This window comes from Opisthorchis viverrini, assembly GCF_000715545.1.
Source record: "Opisthorchis viverrini unplaced genomic scaffold opera_v5_28, whole genome shotgun sequence".
Classification (NCBI taxonomy): Eukaryota; Metazoa; Platyhelminthes; class Trematoda; order Opisthorchiida; family Opisthorchiidae; genus Opisthorchis; species Opisthorchis viverrini.
In genome coordinates, this window is record NW_008751684.1 from 666,615 (window position 1) to 685,537 (window position 18,923).

The 18,923-nt window shown below is 46.7% G+C and overlaps 1 protein-coding gene across 1 annotated transcript in view; it reads left to right on the plus strand.

The window, feature by feature from the left end:
• Positions 1-10,818: 10,818 nt before the first annotated feature.
• Positions 10,819-18,923, plus strand: part of T265_02325 (hypothetical protein) — a gene marked incomplete at both ends in the record, with an annotated part of 19,290 nt that continues 11,185 nt past the window's right edge. The window contains 4 exon segments of the mRNA XM_009166539.1: positions 10,819-10,915; positions 10,935-11,198; positions 13,083-13,233; positions 16,220-16,782. Of these exon segments, the coding sequence (XP_009164803.1) occupies positions 13,164-13,233; positions 16,220-16,782 (633 nt within the window).

The window sequence follows — 18,923 nt, forward strand, 5'->3', positions numbered from 1 at the left end:
CCACACGTGTACCCACGGATGCATGTTTACTGAGTAAACACATCATCGGTGACATGTACGGGTTAGTAGATGGAACAGAAACAGATTTTTCATTTGGATGCTGATTCACAAACCCTCGGTCCTTATTCGCTTCTTTCCAGATTCAGGATTAGAGATGTTCCGGATCGTTGCGACAGCCTCCAGACGACCATCGATATGCTTGTTCATGGAGCAGGTGCACCTCTGGCTGGTGATAAAGAGATATCCAAAGACCAGTCTGTTCTAATTCTTATCGTTTTCCCCACCTCCTAATTCTTTCTCATCTTTCATTTCGCCCACGCTTCATCTCTTATTTTACACTTTCCTTTCCTATGTTTATACGTAGGAGGCTATCTCACGTGACACCCTGTGGCTTCCGTAGTCTGCAACACTACCGCTTTTCATCGTAGCACAGAAGCACTGTAAGCCCTAAAAATTGTGGGCCATAAGATTGACCAAGGGGGCCATCACGTACTGCAATCTGATTAGAAATATCTAGTTCTAAAAACCTTGAAGTTACAAACTTGGGTTACAAAGACGCATTACTTCTGATGGGAGCCTTTCTAGGTGTTCTGATGGAAGAGTTTAGGTCGTATGGTTATGTTTACATATCAACAACACTCCACGGATACCCTATCCATGGATATCTCCCCTGAAGTGTCTTGAAATCTTCAGGCTCCTGTTTTCGAGGGGGTAAGAATCGAGTGCTCCGAGGTCGTCAGCAAAAAACTTCCCCTTATCCTCTCAGTCGCCACGCGTTGGAAGAAGAAGAAGAAGAAGCGTTCATCTGTGGCACCCTTCCGGTGCCTAGTTGCCATGCCACCCGAAGGAAGCACGAGGGCTGGGATACTGCCAGGTTGCCCAAGCTCAGAAGGGAAGTCGAGAGGCGGAGGTCGGATTGGAACCACGGACCTTCCGGCCAGTAAATTCGCGGTCTAACCACTTGGGCCATCTCGCACCCCACGCGTTGGATCCCTTTGCTGATGAGTTTTCAAGACAGAGCTTGCTTACGGTGTTGAAAGCTTTGAGGAGATGCGGGTTAACCACGGCTCCGAGTGTCTTGTAGGATATGGACTTCGAATGCATCCTCCAGGCATCCTGAGAGAACAGAGGCCTGCTGACCCATAGGACAGCATTTTGTCGCGTTAAGCTGAAGACCCCACACAGTGGCTAGTTTCATGACCTCTATTCCTGACTGCAAAGTTGACAGTCATTTCTTCACACCATCTATGAAAGTGAAACGTGCGGATTGTAAGCAAATTAGAAGGCCATTTACGTGTTAGATGAATAACAGATGCCTCAATGGCGAAACTTCTTAGGACTCCGCGAGTTCTTTGCACAGTTTTTGAGACTGCTTATCCTTCAACGTCACTGTGTGGCTGAACTTTAACGCAGTGCAAAGGTGCTGAATCTCGGCAACCAAATGGAACATACCAGAAGCGCCCAATACAGCGTCCACAGGTTTTCTCCTATCAGGTGATTTAGTGGACAAACGTAGTGACAAACATAATATCCTGACCTTCCAGCTTTGGGGTTGGACGTACTGTCATCTTACTCCCTAAACAAGTTGGGCCACCTCACGCCAACCACCGCTGGATTTTTTCAAGCTTGTGCGACAAAGGCTTTTGTTGATAACACTCCAGTATTTATCTAGGATTGGGTGCTGTGACCATGTCTCAACCTACAACTAACTATGAAATATATATTCAGACGTATCTCTGTGAGACAACGGTCGTCGATTGTCGATTTTAGTCATATCGCCTTACTAGCTGCATGCAGTAGGTCGGATGAGCAAAAACTTACATCTTCTGATATCCCTCATCTCTTAGCTCCTGTCAAGTCCAATTAATTAGTCACTGGTTTATAGACTCAGCCTGCAGACACATCCGTCAGGCACTCACCGAAGTGCACACCATCACTCATTCGCTGCTTCGCGTGTTAATCAAACCCTGCGCCCTTATCTTTATCACGGCCTTAATCGTACGGAGTTTTTAGCCAACTAGATAGCATACTGCTCTTGTGCGCGTTTTAGGTACTTTATCGATGGGGATTGGCTACATTTCCTAATCGCGAACTCAGGATCCAAGTACTTCCTAGACGTAACTGACTGGAGTTGTTGCGTCGGCGTACACTTATGTTGGCGTAGCACTCAGTTTGTGAGCCGTGGCTTCCTTCGACTGGGTGATCATAAACGGCAGGATCTTCGCTGTTCGACTATCCATGAAGACCAGCACTAGTTGAAATTCTAATGGCTCGTAATTTTTAGTGTCCACCAACCACTTTTATCTTGGACACGCAAAAGGTACTTTCTGTTAGACAACCAAGCACTCTCGCCCATCGCGAGGATTTCAGGTGTGATCGTACTAGCTGGAGGCTTCGACACATGTTGGTCGTCTTAGTTCATGAAACGCACGTCTTGGTTGTGTATTTGGCTTTGGTTCCAGACGCAATAATGAATGAAATTGCTCTTGCAACATTATACTGGCCACCAGTGGTTTCTCAGTTGTATTGGGTTTAATCGCATTTGCGCTGCCCAGTGTCTCCCTACTGCTGGACAACCATGGGGCCAAAGTGATCGCTGTCATCAGCTAACAATTGTGAGAGTGAGACTTGGCCTATTCGAGCAGCGGAACTGAGACGTCTTCAGGTGTTCGACAATCGTTGTCTCAGAACCATAGCTCGTGTGGGTTGGTGTCGGCGAATCCGTAATGAGGCAGTTAGAAAGCGCGTTTTCGGTTGTGTAACGGGTACTTCCATTGAAGAATGTGTCCAGCACCAGAAGCTGCGTTGGTTGGGACATGTGTTACGTATGCCGAACCGTCGTTTGCCGAAGAGAGTACTGTTTTCCATGCCCAATTCAGAGTGGCGTAAACAGAGAGGTGGCCAACCCTTGAGTTGGCAGAGGAGTATGAAGGAGATCACGAGACGCTTGGGTGCTGTCAGTGCTACTCGCCTTCCAGGATGGGGACCGCGTGATCCTCACTGTACCTGGTTGGAGACACTACAAGATATGGCTGCTAACCGATGTCAGTGGCGTTCTTGTTGTCAGTTTCTGTCCAGATTGCTTGAGTGAATGTCTGGAGGTGTAGGCACCTCGATATGATTGTGTTAAGCCAGCACTAAGTCCCTTCCCCGTCCCCATGTATTCTTTTCTTTACAATAAGGCTTTCAAATAAGTCATGGTTGTACGGCAGTGAAGCATCGGTGTTGAACACTGATGTCATGCTGTCGATGATGATGATGATGATGAACAATTGTGAGATATTGTCTACGGCTGCTGTTCATCCCAAACAACACATATCGATTCATATCACGCTTTCGCGCGGTGTAGATTTCCTTGAATCTGCCCGGTAGACATTAGTAGCGAGTTCGCCATTTTACAACAGAAATGCTTTGTCTTCCACTTGTGAAACCCGTGAGAGCTTCCTCTGCAATGCTTTTAAGTTGCCTCTTTTGGGGCCCGTTGCTGGAATGAAGCAATTCAATCATGCACGACGCTGGAAACGTCTCTTGTGCCCCCGATCGCGTACACAGAAACCTCGGGATTTTAGAGCGATCACTTGACATATGTACTGCATCTCACCGGAAGAGATGGCCCATGTGGTTAGAGCGCGAATTTACTGACCGGAAGCTCCGTGGTTCGAACCCGACCTCTGCCACTCGACTTCCCCTGTCTAGGCCTGGGCGACTTGGCAGTATCCCAGCCCTCGTGCTTCCTCCGGGTGGCATGGCAGCTAGACGCCGAAAGGGTGCTACATCTGAATGATTATTTATTACTATTATCCTTTATACACCAACAAAGGGGCCAGAAAGAAAAAAAGTTGCAGTCGGCAATGTACGAACACTGATTCTGTTGGATATATGATATCTAGTTAGATCCAGCCGAATGTTTTCAACTGTCTGGCTGGTCTTTTGTTATACCCGTTTCTTTCATAGATCAGCTCAAATTGAGCCGTGGTTCATCAGGTTTTACTTCCCTCTGTTTAGGAGATTTTTGTATACCTTTTAGCCCTGAAATACCACCAGACTGCCGGGCCAAGTGAGATTCCACTAGAATTGCTCGATGACGGTGGTGAGGTTGTTTTGCCGTGACTGTGTAGCTTAAATTTGTTCGAGATTTAGAACTTGTTCCGGAGGACTAGGGTCGTTAAGTTGCCGTATCTTTATTCAAATAGAGTTCTTGAAACGGCTGTTCTAACCATAGAACTACAAGCCCTACACACAGCTAGCTACCCGCTTTCGTTTTACTTTCAGGATAATGGTAGCATGTTAGCTTCCCTGCTCTTTTATACGATCGGTCACGTTGTTGGGAATCATTCTGATGAAGTCACAGAACATCTGATCGCTCCAGGCCAGCATTAATTCTACGAAGGTCACTCTTATCTGACTTTCGCTTTTTGGAGGTGCGTTATCTAGACTTCGGCGAGGTATTTGCCAATAACCGTCGTTCCTTGACCAAGATGAACTATAAAATCAAACAAAGTAGTTTCATCATGATCATCATCGATAACATCATAAGAGAACACCGGTTCTTCGCGGCCTTCCCACCATGTTAATTTATTTCAGTAAAGCTTTATATTGGAAACAAGAAAAAATGGATGGGGATGGGACCTAGGGCTAGTCTGCCACCAACATCCCAAATACCTACACCTCCAGAATTTTAGATAGAAACTGACAGCATGAACGCCATTGACGTCGGTTAGCCGCCAGTTGTCTAGTGTCTTGAACCAAGTACAAGGAGGTTCATGTGGTTCCCATCATGGGAGACGAATAGCAGCAACGGCATCCAAACGTTTCATGACGTCCTTCGTTCCTGTGAGGATCAGTGGTGTCTTTTTGATGCCACAGGTGGCGAAAAGTGGAAAGCGCAATTCTGACCTTGGAGGCGGGTGATTTCACCTCGTCTGTCACATTCCCTCCACAGCTAATGCAGCTTCCAAGATACGCGTCCATATCCACCAGTGTCCCTCCTTGATTTCTCGTAGACATTCAAAGTCTGCACATCCTGCAGACCTTTGGCGCGAAGTACATGCCAAAAGACTGCATGACCTTGGTCAGCTTTTCTAGTAATGCTTGCGCTTCCAACTCTTTTGTAAAAATAAATGTTGTCTGCATATCCCACGCCAGAGGATTCCTGCAATCCTTTTATTGACTAAAACCAGCAGTTATACCTGCCCTCCTCGGCCTGGGTAACCTGAATATATCATTCACCCTTGCAGCTCTTCGTTTGTAGGCTCTCTCCAGCACTTCCCACCCCCCAACTGGTCCACTGCGGTCAATCCTTCTTCCAGCCCCCTATTCAATACAAAAAACGAAATGACCCCTAACTTAACTGAGACGATCTAGTCCATTTTGTAGGATTCAGCTTCCTTTCTCTCTCAAGTTTGGCAACATATATCCGTTGCTCAAACTTTGCTCCTTCTTTCCGTCGACGTATGTTATGTCTCCGAAACACGCATACAAGACCCAACTTCTGTTGTCCAGCTCAAGCCACCTAGCATGAGTTCAGATGTTTCAAATTTCACTCTTCGTGTGTCTGATGATCCTGATACAATTGCTCACGATATCTATGGCGTAGGAGGTGCACTCAGGCCTGGAAACACTCTGGATTCTGGTGAACAGTCGTCTTTGCCCTGTATGGTATCCTGTCCCAGTTACGATCAATGCACCTCTCTGCGGTAAAAAGTGTCTGTCGGATTATCATACGTTCGGACAGATCACATTTCTGAAACTCAAAAAGATGGGTTTTTTTTATCGAGACCTTCCACGACTGCTTCTGTCAGAAAAAGGGAGACAAGTCCCGGTGGTAATGCGAATGCCCCATATTGGCCTCGGAAACTCGGAACAAGTAGATTTGCGGTTGACGTCCATCGAACAGGTAATAGGCAATGACGTTCTCACCTGTAAGGTAAAGTATATCTATTTCTGGCGAGCAATAGCTTTTTTCACAAACGCGCACCGCCATCAAACGCAGGTGTCACAGGCTAAATTATGTGGCCATCGTTTGACGGTGGAGAGTCTTAACTAAAGACCACTGTTTCTTGTAGGGCATGAAGCCTGATTCAGATGATTCAATTGTGCGCCTAGTGGTTTGCTTACGTCTGATTCCCTGCTTTCATATTCCTAGTCGTTCCCATTGGTAATATTTCTTCTGTCAGACAGCCTGTAACAACGCGAAAGTTGGGCCACTTGCATCCTGAAACATACGCTTGATTATTATTCCTAATGTCCTAATGTTATTTGTCGCTCATTAGAATTTGGTGTTCTTACTGACCTCCGTAATGTATCATAGGACTGCACAAACCGTTTTGACTGGGGATACTAAGTTTCTACCCCTTTCCACGCTTTGGAGGGCATTATATCCTTGTGTTTGTATGGCGGTTGGGTAGTTTTATGCATTACTAGTGTAGAACTGTCACCAGTGCTGATAAATGGACGTGTCCACAACACAGCTTCGGGGTTGCATCACGGCCACGTGTGGTCACCATTGAGTGCGGTCTCACGGGTGACCTTCGCTTCAGCATGCTGCGGAGTTTAATATACATGACTTGCTTTAAGATGGCTTAGGTGGCCACCATGCCCATGGCAGTGAAGCACCAGTTCTTGCCTCTGTGCCAGATGGTGATGATACCGGGTTCACCGTGGGCTCTGCGGATTGCCCAGGTATGATTACTTTGACTCAGGGCGTCCGGTTGGGTTTCATGTTGTTCTATTAACTCCACCAGGAGAAGGATGGGGAGTGGTGGTGGCTGGGCGAAACTTCGTTTCGCTGAGTCATCATCATAATTGACAGCACGACATCAGTGTTAAACACCGATGCTTCACTGTCGTACAACCCTGATTCACTTGAAGGCCTTATTGTAAAGAGAAAAATAAAGGTGGACGGGGAAAGAACTTAGTTCTAGCTTACTACAATCATCCCGAGGTGCCTCCCCCTTCACACCCTTTCAGGCAATCTAGATAGAAACTGACAACATGATCGCCACTGACGTCGGTCAGAAGCCATATCTTGCAGCGTCTGCAACCAGGCGCAGTGAGGATCACGCTGTCATCAGTAGCTGCAGCAGCCTCTGGATCATCAGAGGTGCGTAGCCGGAAGCGAGTGGGTAGTGAAGGGGCGGTTAGCCCAACCACTGTGCTTGCATTTTGAATTCTTCTTTCTGAGACGCAGCACACATCAATGCCAAGAAAGCCCAGTATGAGAGCAAGAGAAGTCTGTTGTGTCCTGATTGTTTCATGGTGCGGACATTGAAGGCGGCCAAATAGTCTGGGTGTCGGGGCTTGAAGATTGATTTTGAGATATCTGAGTATGTCGGCGCCATGTGACGAGAGTTGTTGCACTCAAAACCGATGCAAGACGAACGGAGTCATCAGTCATAAGTAGTTAATAGTTTATAATGGAGTCATCATCATCATCATCATCGACAGCATGACATCAGTGTTCAACACCGATGCTTCACTGCCATGGGGAGAGGGAGGAGAAAAGGTGTGTGAAAGCGAAAGACGGGAGGCGTCAGCGTAACCTGTTTTCGCCTACCCGTCCTACTGTATTCAGAGAGTAGTGCGACCCGGCTGATGACACGACAAGACGGCCGATGTGGCATGAGAGTATTGTTAGTTGTATGTGGTCAGACCCCAAGCTATCACTTTGTCGTGGTGGTCAAGCTTCCGTGCTGTCATTGTCCTGTGAGCTATACTGACTGGAACTCAACTCCTAAAGGTTCAATCATGCCAGGAAGGCATACGGGGAGCAGCCCAACGAAGAACACTGAGTATCCGTACTACGAGTAATCGTATTATGAGGCGATCCGTAGGTGAATTCTTACTGTCCTCTGCGATGAGGGTGTGAAGGTATTAAGGTGTTTCTCCTAGGCAACGAGAATGTCCATATTTATGGAAGAAGCGATGCTGCCTTCTACCGAGGAAGGACGGGTTAAATAAGGTCGACCCCAAAAGCCGCACACTCCGATCGCCCAGCGGTTGACCATGGTCACTGGCGCACTATTCAATACGGCCGAACTACTTTTAAAGCCGAAGATCCAGGTGCTGCTCAAAAGGCATCTGCTGTACGCAGCCGCATCAGGAGTGAGACAGCTTTGCCCTGCTCCTTGCGTCCTCGGGCCAGGCCGGCTCCCTACAGCCAAGTAGGTCAGACTATTGTGTCACTGCCTCCGGGAATGGTCTCCCGAGAAAACCCTGACAACCGCTGTCTCGCGGTCCAGACTTTTGGGTCATAGGCTAGGGGAAGTGTCCCAGAACAGAATCCTGTACCCCCTCACTGCTTGTGGGTCAGACTTTTGAGTTAAAACACAAGGTCGGGTACCTTAACTAAGCCCCCTTCTTCGGCCTGGGCAACCGGGAAATATCATTTGCCCTTGCAGCTCTTCGCTCGCCGGCCTTCCCCACTCATTGCCTCCCAACCCACCGTACAATGCAATGCGATCCACCCACTTGCCAACCCCCTAGCCACTGTTTCGTGTCTCAACCATCCCCCAGAAAAATAAACCAAAATAATCACATGCTTACCTCAAAAGATTTGATCCACGTATCAGCCTTTAATTTCCGTGGACTCTGTTGGACCATGTGGCTATAAGTTACTGACGAAGAGCCTCAGTTAAGGATTGTCGTTCCTTCTGGGGTACGCGACTTGACTCTAACCACGCCGTCGTGCGTGCCCGCTTGGCGCTTCGCTTTCCACCAGCACTATACTTGAAGCGCGAAGCTCCGTTCATCAACTTCGACAAGTTTCAGTAGCTGGAGAATATCAAGCTGATATGGCTAGAAAGCTACTGGAAACGCATTCATGTGAACGACGAAGATTACTTGGAGGATGAATTGAGGCGAGTTAAAGGAGCAATGCTCTCAGTTTTCAGAACTGTTTGTTCAGTCATTCGTATGGCAGTGAATCATCAGTGTCAACACTGACGTTGCTGTCTTTAATGATACTGATATCCAACCAATCTGACTCGACTCAACGAACACTGGGTATTTTCGAGATCAGCAGATCTTATTACCGCCAGAAAGGCCATAACCAGCAACTAGCGACTATGATGGCGCACGCAGCTCCCTCAAGCACAGGATAATCAGGAGCTTGAAGAATGACAGGGAACGCTAGTGGATTTCGAAGACCAAGACGGAGAAGGCCTTCAATGCAGGCAGCAGCAGCACCCTCTCATTTGATTCGATCAGCGGGTCACAAGAAGGCAGGTATCAGTGGGACAATGTGCGAAAAAGACGGAACAGCAGTTCAATTCTCCCTCAATCGCCTTCTTGAACAGTGGGCTGAGCACTTCCAAGAACAGTCCACCTTCCCTTTCACTGAAAGAACCAAGCGCTCCAGAGTGGAACATTGACACCGACCCACCATCAGCAACCGAAATCCTGCGTGTGCTTTCAATCCTGAAGCGTGACAAGGCACTCGGTGCCTATGTTGTACATCCCGCACTCTTCAAAGAGGTGGTGAGGTCTTGGTGAACCGTCTGACAACCATACTGTAGAAGAGTTGGAGCGAAAACAGAATACCAGCCGAACGGGGGCGAGATGGCCCAAGTGATTAGAGCGCGAACGAATTGACCGGAAGGTCCCTGATTCGAACCCGACCTCTGCCACTTGACTTCCCCTGTCTAGGCTTGGGCAATCTGGCAGTATCCCAGCCCTCGTGCATCCTTCGGGTGGCATGACACCTAGGCACCGAGAGGGTGCTACAGCTGGACGATTATTATTATTATTATTATTATTATTTACCAGCCGAACGGAGCTCATGGGCCGTTATCCCAGTTTCCAAAAAAAAGAGCCATCTGGTGTCCGTTGCATCTAAGGTGCTATCTGGCATTATTTTGCACAGGTTGATGGATTATCAGGAGAGACAGATTCGTGAGAATCAAGCTGGATTCCGCGCTGGTCGAGGATGCATCGACCATATCTTTGCCATGAAACGAATCCTTGAGCAGCGCCACTCCTTCAGATGTCCCACGTTGGTCTTTTTCCTGGATTTGAAAGCTGCTTTTGATTCTGTGGATCGTCAGCAACTTTGGCAGTGTCTGGCGACCAAAGGTGTCTCTTCCTAATTTCTCTACCTTATGAAGACACTGTATGCGAGCTCTCATGGGCGCGTACGAGTATACGGGAGGCTCTCGTCTGAGTTCATCACGTCCAATGGCGTAAGACAAAGTTGTCCTGTTTCAACTCTGTTATTGATATGCCGCTTGAGATTTTTCTACCTGCCTCTGAAACCTGGGGAGTCGAAGTGCTCCCGGAACGTTCTCTCACTGACATTGAGTATGCGGACGATATTGCTCTCCTTGGTTCAGATCCTTCCCATGGTTTGTTATGCGCTTCATGCCTGTAAAGTGCTGCTACAAGACTGGGTGAGATCAAACCCACATCTCATGCTTGCAGGTGAGCCAATCGACGTGGTGTATAAATTTGTCTACCTGGGCAGCTGTATAAGTTCCGGTTGGCTGGCTGGAGATGAGATTATTTCTCGAATTGAACGGCCAGGGCAGCTTTTGCCAACCTCCGACACCTGTGGCGCCGACGTGACGTGAGTTCGACTGTCAAGGAGTGAGTTTACACTTTGGTGGTGCGATCCATACTGCTTAATGGATCAGAGACGGGCCCCTACGCACAGAGGACATACGGAAGATGTCAGTGTTTGATCATCGGTATCTCCGAAGTATTAGTCAGGAACATCGCATTAGTAATGCTGAGGTACACCAAATGGTCTTCAGAAGAAGGAACTCTCGCGATAGACGGATTACTCGCGTTTCATAGGCTGCGCTTGTTGGGACATTACTCTGCATGCCAGAGGGCAGTCTGCCTCACAGAGCTATTTTTTCCCAGCCCTGTGCTGAGTGGAAGCGACGGAGAGGTGGACATTGTATGACTTTGCAACATGGTGTGAAAACGCTAACCAGTAAGCTTAATCGGGTTGGCAACTGCCCTCTCCCCCCGGATGGGTACTCCGGGACTCAAATCACCAGCAGTTACTGACATTGGCACAAATGGCCCAATCGCGCAGTCAGTGGTGCTCATGCATCAAATTTATTGCCTCCACTGCCACCCGATTTCCGAACAAACTGAACGCGCCTTCGCCTCCAAAAATTGTTTGTACATTCCACTTTCCCGTTTTCCGATGATCGAAACTGTAGCAGCTGGAACCAATGTGCCTATGGGACACGGTTTATAGTTGATAAATTGAATTGAGTTGATAGTTGTAAGTGTCTGGGTTGTCTTGGTGAGTCTATCAAGTTTCCAACACTATCTTTCTGAAGACGTTCGATTGTTTTAGATATTTAGAAAATCAACCCGTTGTAGCTACCAGGTATACAAACACTGCTTATACGGAGTTAAAAAAACATCGCAATTGAACAGCATAAGAATAGTAACGAACGGCAACAGTGGCAGGAAACAGTGTTCAACTGCCATACAGTTCTGGAGCAGATGCACCCTAGTGAGGTTTGGAAAGAAATGGGAGGACTTAGTGCAAAAAACATTCCTTAGTGGGAGCAGTCAATAGCAAGATGCTTCCTGAAACCATTGTAATAAACACATAAACATCGCATAAGACATCATCAGCAGGTTTAACCTGTCGTGCTTGACGTACGTCACCCAACACATAACGACAAACAGGTGTTTGCTAGCAACCCGATTAGAGATTGATGGTATACTCGCTACTGGAATTAACAGTCTCATTCGATTGAGGCAAATTTGAATTTCTCTTAGGAAGGTGTGAGAACCCGATAACGTTCTGCGTGATGGAAACCAAATTCGTTTTGCGTTTTCCCGTCATGATCTGTCCTCGCGAAATTTTCGCCAACAGTGGCGTCATTTGTCCGCGGTTCAGAAGTCACAATGCTCAGGTCTCTTTTATTGAACCCTTAAAACAATGCCTCCTCCAAAAGGACGTGTCTACCACACTGATCGGATAACTGTTTTCTACGGATGTGAAACGCGGGCAGTCCAGCGGAGGATGTACTCTTATCCTCCACCTTAGGTCAATATGGTATGCTTCCTTGTGTTCCAGTGACAGAAGCGTGTGAGAACTACTAATATGCGATCTCGCGTTTTCTGTGGATGCAAAACAGCTCAATAAATGTTCTCATTATTCACTTGCTCATGCGGCTGGGTCGTTCGCCCAGGATGATGCTACATTGGAGACGCTGGACGGAATTATCGGGTGAGCGCTTCTCACCTCAGTGACCTTGACTACTGCTAGTGGTCCCCAATCTTGCTGTTGCTTCATAGGTCATACTTGAGAATTCAAAATTAACATTGCATCATTAGACCGAGTTAGTTACTGCGTGGGACATCCTGAACATGGATTTCCTGTTGATTTTATGATTGTTTAAAACGGTGATCCCGCTTATTCCGTTGTTCTTCCAACAAGTTACAAGCGGTTGAGATATCCGCCTGTGTGGTTCCAGCATGTGACAGCCCAGATGCTGTTTTATCGTTGCCGCACAGCCAAGCCAAGCGAAATGAAGTTATCATGTGTACTGACGGTTAATCGATGTCAGTGGCATTCGTGTTATCAGTTTCCCCTCCAGGTTGGTTGAGCACTTGATGGTGTAGGCGCTGGTTGTGACAGACTAGCGCCAGATCCTCCACTCTTCTTTTTATGGTTTTCAAGTGTAATTAAATAAACTTTGTGGTTGTTCGGCAATGGAGCACCGGAGTCAACACTGGTGTTGCTGTCTCTGAGGTTGATGGTGTACTGGTCCTGCTCATCAGCCAATTCAGTTGGCGATTTTCGGTTATTATCATGTGTACGGTTAATCGATGTCAGTGGCATTCGTGTTATCAGTTTCCCCTCCAGGTTGGTTGAGCACTTGATGGTGTAGGCGCTGGTTGTGACAGACTAGCGCCAGATCCTCCACTCTTCTTTTTATGGTTTTCAAGTGTAATTAAATAAACTTTGTGGTTGTTCGGCAATGGAGCACCGGAGTCAACACTGGTGTTGCTGTCTCTGAGGTTGATGGTGTACTGGTCCTGCTCATCAGCCAATTCAGTTGGCGATTTTCGGTTATTGTTTCACCAGGTTCCAAACTTTCTTTCTGTTTCAGGTACCGTGGTTAGCTTTATCTGACAGCTGGGCCGATATATCGCAATTTCAATAACACAACCAATAGAATTTGGATTCCGTAATGTTCCGATGTGCTAACTTTCGCCTCATTTTTGCTGCTGGTTTGACTACGTGGGTGGCTGCGATTGCAGGTAAGCCTGAATTTTTTCGTCCCAATATAAGCGTAATGTTGCCGTCATGTACGACCTTTCAAGCGGTTTCTTCTATTGTGCACTAGGATTCTCGGCTCTCTAATTTTAACCATTGACTTTCACCCAGGTTGAATGTCAACTGTTAACTCGACTCTTGGAATAAATGACGTATGCATCCGGTGGTTAGCCCCGATCACTAACGCGCACCACACTATTCCAGCGTACCTAATGCCTTCGCTGCATGGCTGACCTGTTGATTTAGTTCAGTGACTTCTTGATTTAAACTGTAGTTAAGGCGAAAAACATCCATGCATGGATAAACTGCTCAGTTCTACGAATCTTCGAATGGGTTATTTCTGACACTATCTGAACACTGATTACTTTGCCATTATTTCGTGTCCTAGTTAATGGTGTGACTCACTCGGGTTACCTCCCGGTAGAAACATAAAAAGGCTAAGATGTTGATTTAAAGAATCATGTGATCATATAATGGGTACATGATAGCTTTATTACTGGTAATTGCCGCATCACATGGTCTGAGATAGTCAACTTCGGCAAGGTGTCGGAATTTTCAAAGCTATGATGGCGTACTGGATGGATTGGATACCAAGACCAGCCGCACTGTTGAAATGTTGACCAATATGGGATCAGACAGATAATGCACTCCGTTCGTTCGGTGTGGATGGAAGACAGATGTGGGCCTAGATGTAATTATTCAAGAAAGCTAAACACAACAGCCTGTGTGCGGATTCGCGTGCTTGAGTTTCGTTATCTTCGTTCAGTAGCTAATGAATCATTTGATGGGTGATCTCAGTCTTTGTGTTGAGTGACAGAAGCCTTGGTCACATGTCTTCTCACAACTATGGTACCGGCCTGTACAGCTGCATGTATATGTACATGAATATATAATGTCTTACCAAACACGGCCAAATGTGGGGTCTAGTCGCAGTCATATTGGGAAGGGTTTTATGAAGTCACTTCCTTTGTGTGATAAGCGAATGCCGTTTGGATCGGCTGGTTTATTTGGGAAGTATTCTGTTAACTACGTTTGGGTCTCAATGGATTCTCCCTATTTAAGCGTATTTCTCAGGTACTAGTCTAGTCATTGGCAAGAAGCTGGGTTCCGCTGGACGGTGGAATACCATTTCTTTTCCAAAGACCAAATCTATTCCGGCATTGATCTCCCTTTTATCATTGTTTGGTGAAGCACCGGGTTACTCAGTAGTTCTCACATTTCCGTCACAGGAACATTATCACTTACAACATACTAATTCCATTGCACACCGAACCCGCTGCGTTGTTCGGTGACGCACATTCCTATGTTTGGATTTTTAGGAGAATCGCATGAAACATGTAAAGTCGAAACCTGCTTTATTATTGGTTTGATGGTTGAGCTGATGACAAAACATGACCGAGTATGATGACGAACCTCCCCGAAATCAACTATCATTGCGCCTTATATGTGTAGTTTTTTGTGATATTCGGTGGCAGCACAGTCCATTTTATCATTGCCAGTGTGGTTCGAAGATGCCATCTGCAGTTATTCATAGTAGGCGCACTTTCTAACCTGGTACCTCCTGCGGCTGTTATTTGGGACGGTTTCACGCTGATACAGAAAATTACCCATTAAGTAATATGAGTAGTTCGTTTGCTATTCAGGACACATACCAAAGCTAACGAAACCTCAGTGAAATGTCGATATTATCTTAAAAGGAGGTTCAAGTTTGAATACCGACAGAGAACACATTCACTCCATTAAGCGGGAGAGCTTTTTGGCTCTGATTTTATTTTTTCCTGAGATTAAATCTATTCGGACCTTGCATCCGGTGTCAGCCGTCAGCCATATGCCAAGATGGCATATACAGCTCTACGCTGTATACCCCGAAGCTTCTTGCCGCGTTTGAGACGCCGACCCTCGTATTCACATTCCCTCAGATTGGCTTCATTTTTTCAGCGCAACATGGTTGTCCATGCAGCACTAAAACACCAGTCCAAATCTTTTTTTGCCGTGCAGACAACCTTCACTTATTTGTGAATGGTTCTCCACAGCATTGCGGATGTGCGGCAGTGCAATGTCAAACAGAAAACGGTTATTTCCTTTCTGAACAGTGACTGGCTCACTGCTTTTTGTATCCATATCCTTTGGTCTATCCACTAGCATCATGTCATGTAGACATGCCTAAACTACGTGGCACTGGGGAACGATTCGTGGAAGCTGTCAGGAGGGTCAGATTTCTGAAAATAACCTCACACTGTCTGAAACTCACTGGAAACTGCCGAAATTGCTTCATAATGACCGCCTAGTTTCTTGGTCAACTGTCAGTTGGACGTTGATGCTCAAGCACTCAATCAGCGACGGCTGACGGTGCTCGACCGTTCGGGCATATCCTGGAGTTGATCCACCAACGCTGACCGGACAGTCTTCGTTCAAGGTTGAAAGTATGCTTGAAATATTACGACAATGCGTGCTATATTATAATCTCTTGTTTGTAATCAAGCTGTTGCGAGTTTTTTCCTGTCGAGTTTCTCGAGCCGGAGTTTGCAGTTAGTAACAACAGAAACCACTGTGGGTTCGGTGGCACAGAAGCAGTTCCAGCAAGTCAGCATTTTCTGCCATTATAGGATGAATGGGAGACTGCATGATCTTGGTAATACGTGGGCAGGGTATACGATTAAAGCATTTCAGAAGCCAATGCACTAGAGATGAGGTCGAGTATCAGTAAAGTGACGTTAAATTTGTTCCATTTCTATGTTTAACTCGCCCGCACCTTAAGTGAATGAAAAATCCAAGATAATGTTGTTAGATTGATCAGTCTGAAGAGCGCAGTATATCTGTCTAGAGCGGTGCCGATTGTTTACTGGTATCTCACCAGACAATGATTTCCGCATTTCCGTGAATCAATTTATGGTCTTCCGTACTCATTCATACCTCCTTATATGTCAACCTATTCAGGGTTTATCTTTTTTTATCATTTTACCTTTAAAGGACTGGCTTTCGGGTATTCATCAGCTGCTGCATTTCAAATATTTCTGAGCGTCGAATGGTCTGCGATATTTGCTAGTTGTCTGAATATCGGCGGTCTTATCGGAAGTCTCTTGTCCGGGTATTTCCTGTCCAAATATGGCCGTCGGGCTACCATGTTGGGTGCGTGTTTCCCAGGTATAATCGGTTGGATCTGGTTACGACTGTCTGCCGGCAAGGTCTATGAACGGTATTCCCCAACGGTAACGTTTATTTTGGGTCGCGTTTTGACAGGCGTTTCTGCCGGCATGATCATACCAGCGACTGCAGCTTACCTGATAGAAATCGCTCCAACCAATCTAAACGATGTATATGGTGCCCTCACTCAAATCGGGATTGTGTCGGGTATTGCAATAGCCTATATGTTTGGTCTGGCGCTGCCTTGGGAGATGGTAGCTCTTTTGAACTCCATCCTGATGCTCATCACACTTCTGCTCATCTTGGTTCTACCCGAGTCACCAAAATGGCTATCCAAATCGGACAGAGCACAACACGCGAATGCGGCCTACTCATGGTTACACGGCTCGGTAAGTCAGCAGTTTAGGATTATGTGTACTTCAAAGATTTTTTGAAGCTATACCTATTCGACTGGTCGTTCGACAGTTGCACTGGGCGGTTTGTAGATGCCCATCAGATTGTATATATTAACACCGATAGTGTTTTGGTTATTCCCAATGTTTTTCCTATAAAAGGAGCTATTTAGCTTTCAAGGTTGAAGGAAGGTATACTGGTAGGTCACGAGTGTCTTCTATGGGACACAGTTAAAGGTAACTGCTTTTTTTGCACGAGCCTGCCCATGCGATGAATCATCTCAAAGTGCTTGATTTGGGCTCCCCTCCAACTGAGACACTTTGCGGTACAGCACTTTCCGTTGGACATCCGCAGACTGAAAATAAACACATACTTTCTGGTTTTCTGATATGTACCCAGCCGATTGTATATAAGGATAGTAAATAGGAAGGAGATCCTTTGTACATGTTCTGATAAAAAAGTGCGTTTCAGCCATCGGGTTGTTCCCGTCACGAAGAGACTGGACCTTGCCGTGGTGTGACGGCTTGCACACCTCAGCGGCCCAGTGAACTATACTGGAGGGTGTTCCCGCGACACTCACAGAGTCTCTCATACCAGGTTGGTCATTGGTTAGAGGTCTGACGAACATAGTCTCCTGGTCCTCCAGGTTGGCGACTTGTTCTGCAGAAATGGTGATACATTTGCGTTTTCCGCCGAATACCGCTGCCCTGCGGTTAGGCTTTTGAGCCGAAGGCGTTGGTTGAGGACCCTAAACATTCTTTTGTCAAGATGTGGGCGCCCTGACAGTACCCCAGCCCATGTAAAACCATCAACTGCACATATACAAATAAACTCACGCCACATCGTCCGTCGCGTGGTGCCATCAGCCGAGTTGTCTTACGACTGCATATGTTCTCTCAAGCGCTACTGAACCTCTGGTCCGGAAGACTTCCCACCCGCATTGTTCAGAGATGGGGGTGAAATCCTCAGTCAACGCTTGTGTGAGCTGTTTGCTTGCAGTCGGAAAAAGGAGTCTGTCCCAGACGACTGAAAGAGTCGGTGGTAGTGTCCATTTTTTAAAAAAAGGGCGCGTAGTGAGTGTGGTAACCACAGGGGATCTTGGTTGTAACGAAACTGTTGGTGTCATTGGCGATTCATGACCTTATGGTGGCTCGTGAGACACTGACTGGACAGCAGTATGCGGGATTCCGGCCTGGTAGGGGTTGCGTTGACCGGATCTTTACACTCCGTTAAGTGCTAGAACAACGACATACGTATAAGCGACCCACAATTCTAGTGTTCCTGGATTTCCAAGGCACATTCGACTCGGTTGATCGGTCTATTCTTCATGACACGTTTGCCCACCAAAGGATGTCCCGGACGATTATAAACATAGTAGGTTCTTTGTATTATCAGATTTCCGGGCGTGTGAGAGTGTACGAACAGCTCTCTTAAAGCTTCTGTACGGAAAGTGGTGTCCGGCAGACTCTCCCTATTCCTGTTCAACTTCGTGATCGATGAACTAATGAGACGAACCCTGCAGGGTCTCCAAAATCCTGGTGTTCAAATAGCCTGTGAAGAAAACCTTGGCGATCTGGAATATGCAGACGACATAGTTCTCATCTTCGAAGAGGAGGAGAAGGCGAAGACGTTTTTGGTTGAACCGACCCGACTAAAGCCGTCCTTTGGTATGCACTTTGCACGCACAAAATGTAGGGTCATGCTTGTGGACGTGTGAACATGCCAATTACAATCTAGGGAGAGGTACTGGAAGTTGTGGAGAGTTTCACGCATCTTGGAAGTTGTATTAGTTCTGATTGTAGTGTGACAGATGAGGTCCATGCACGAAGCTGCAAGGCTCGGGTCGTGTTTCCTAATTTGAGACAGAATGGTGTATCCCTGAATCTCAAGGGACGTGTGCATCAAGCTACAGTGCAGGCTGTTTTGCTGTATGGCTGTGAGACTTGGCCTATTCGAGCAGTGGAACTGAGACGTTTTCACGTGTTCGGCAATCGTTGTCTCAGAACCATAGCTCATCATCATCATCATCATCATCATCATCAAAGACAGCAAGATCAGTGTTGGCACTGATGCTTCACTGCCTTACAACCATAAGGTTCGTCTAGTTATATATATATATATATATATATATACATAA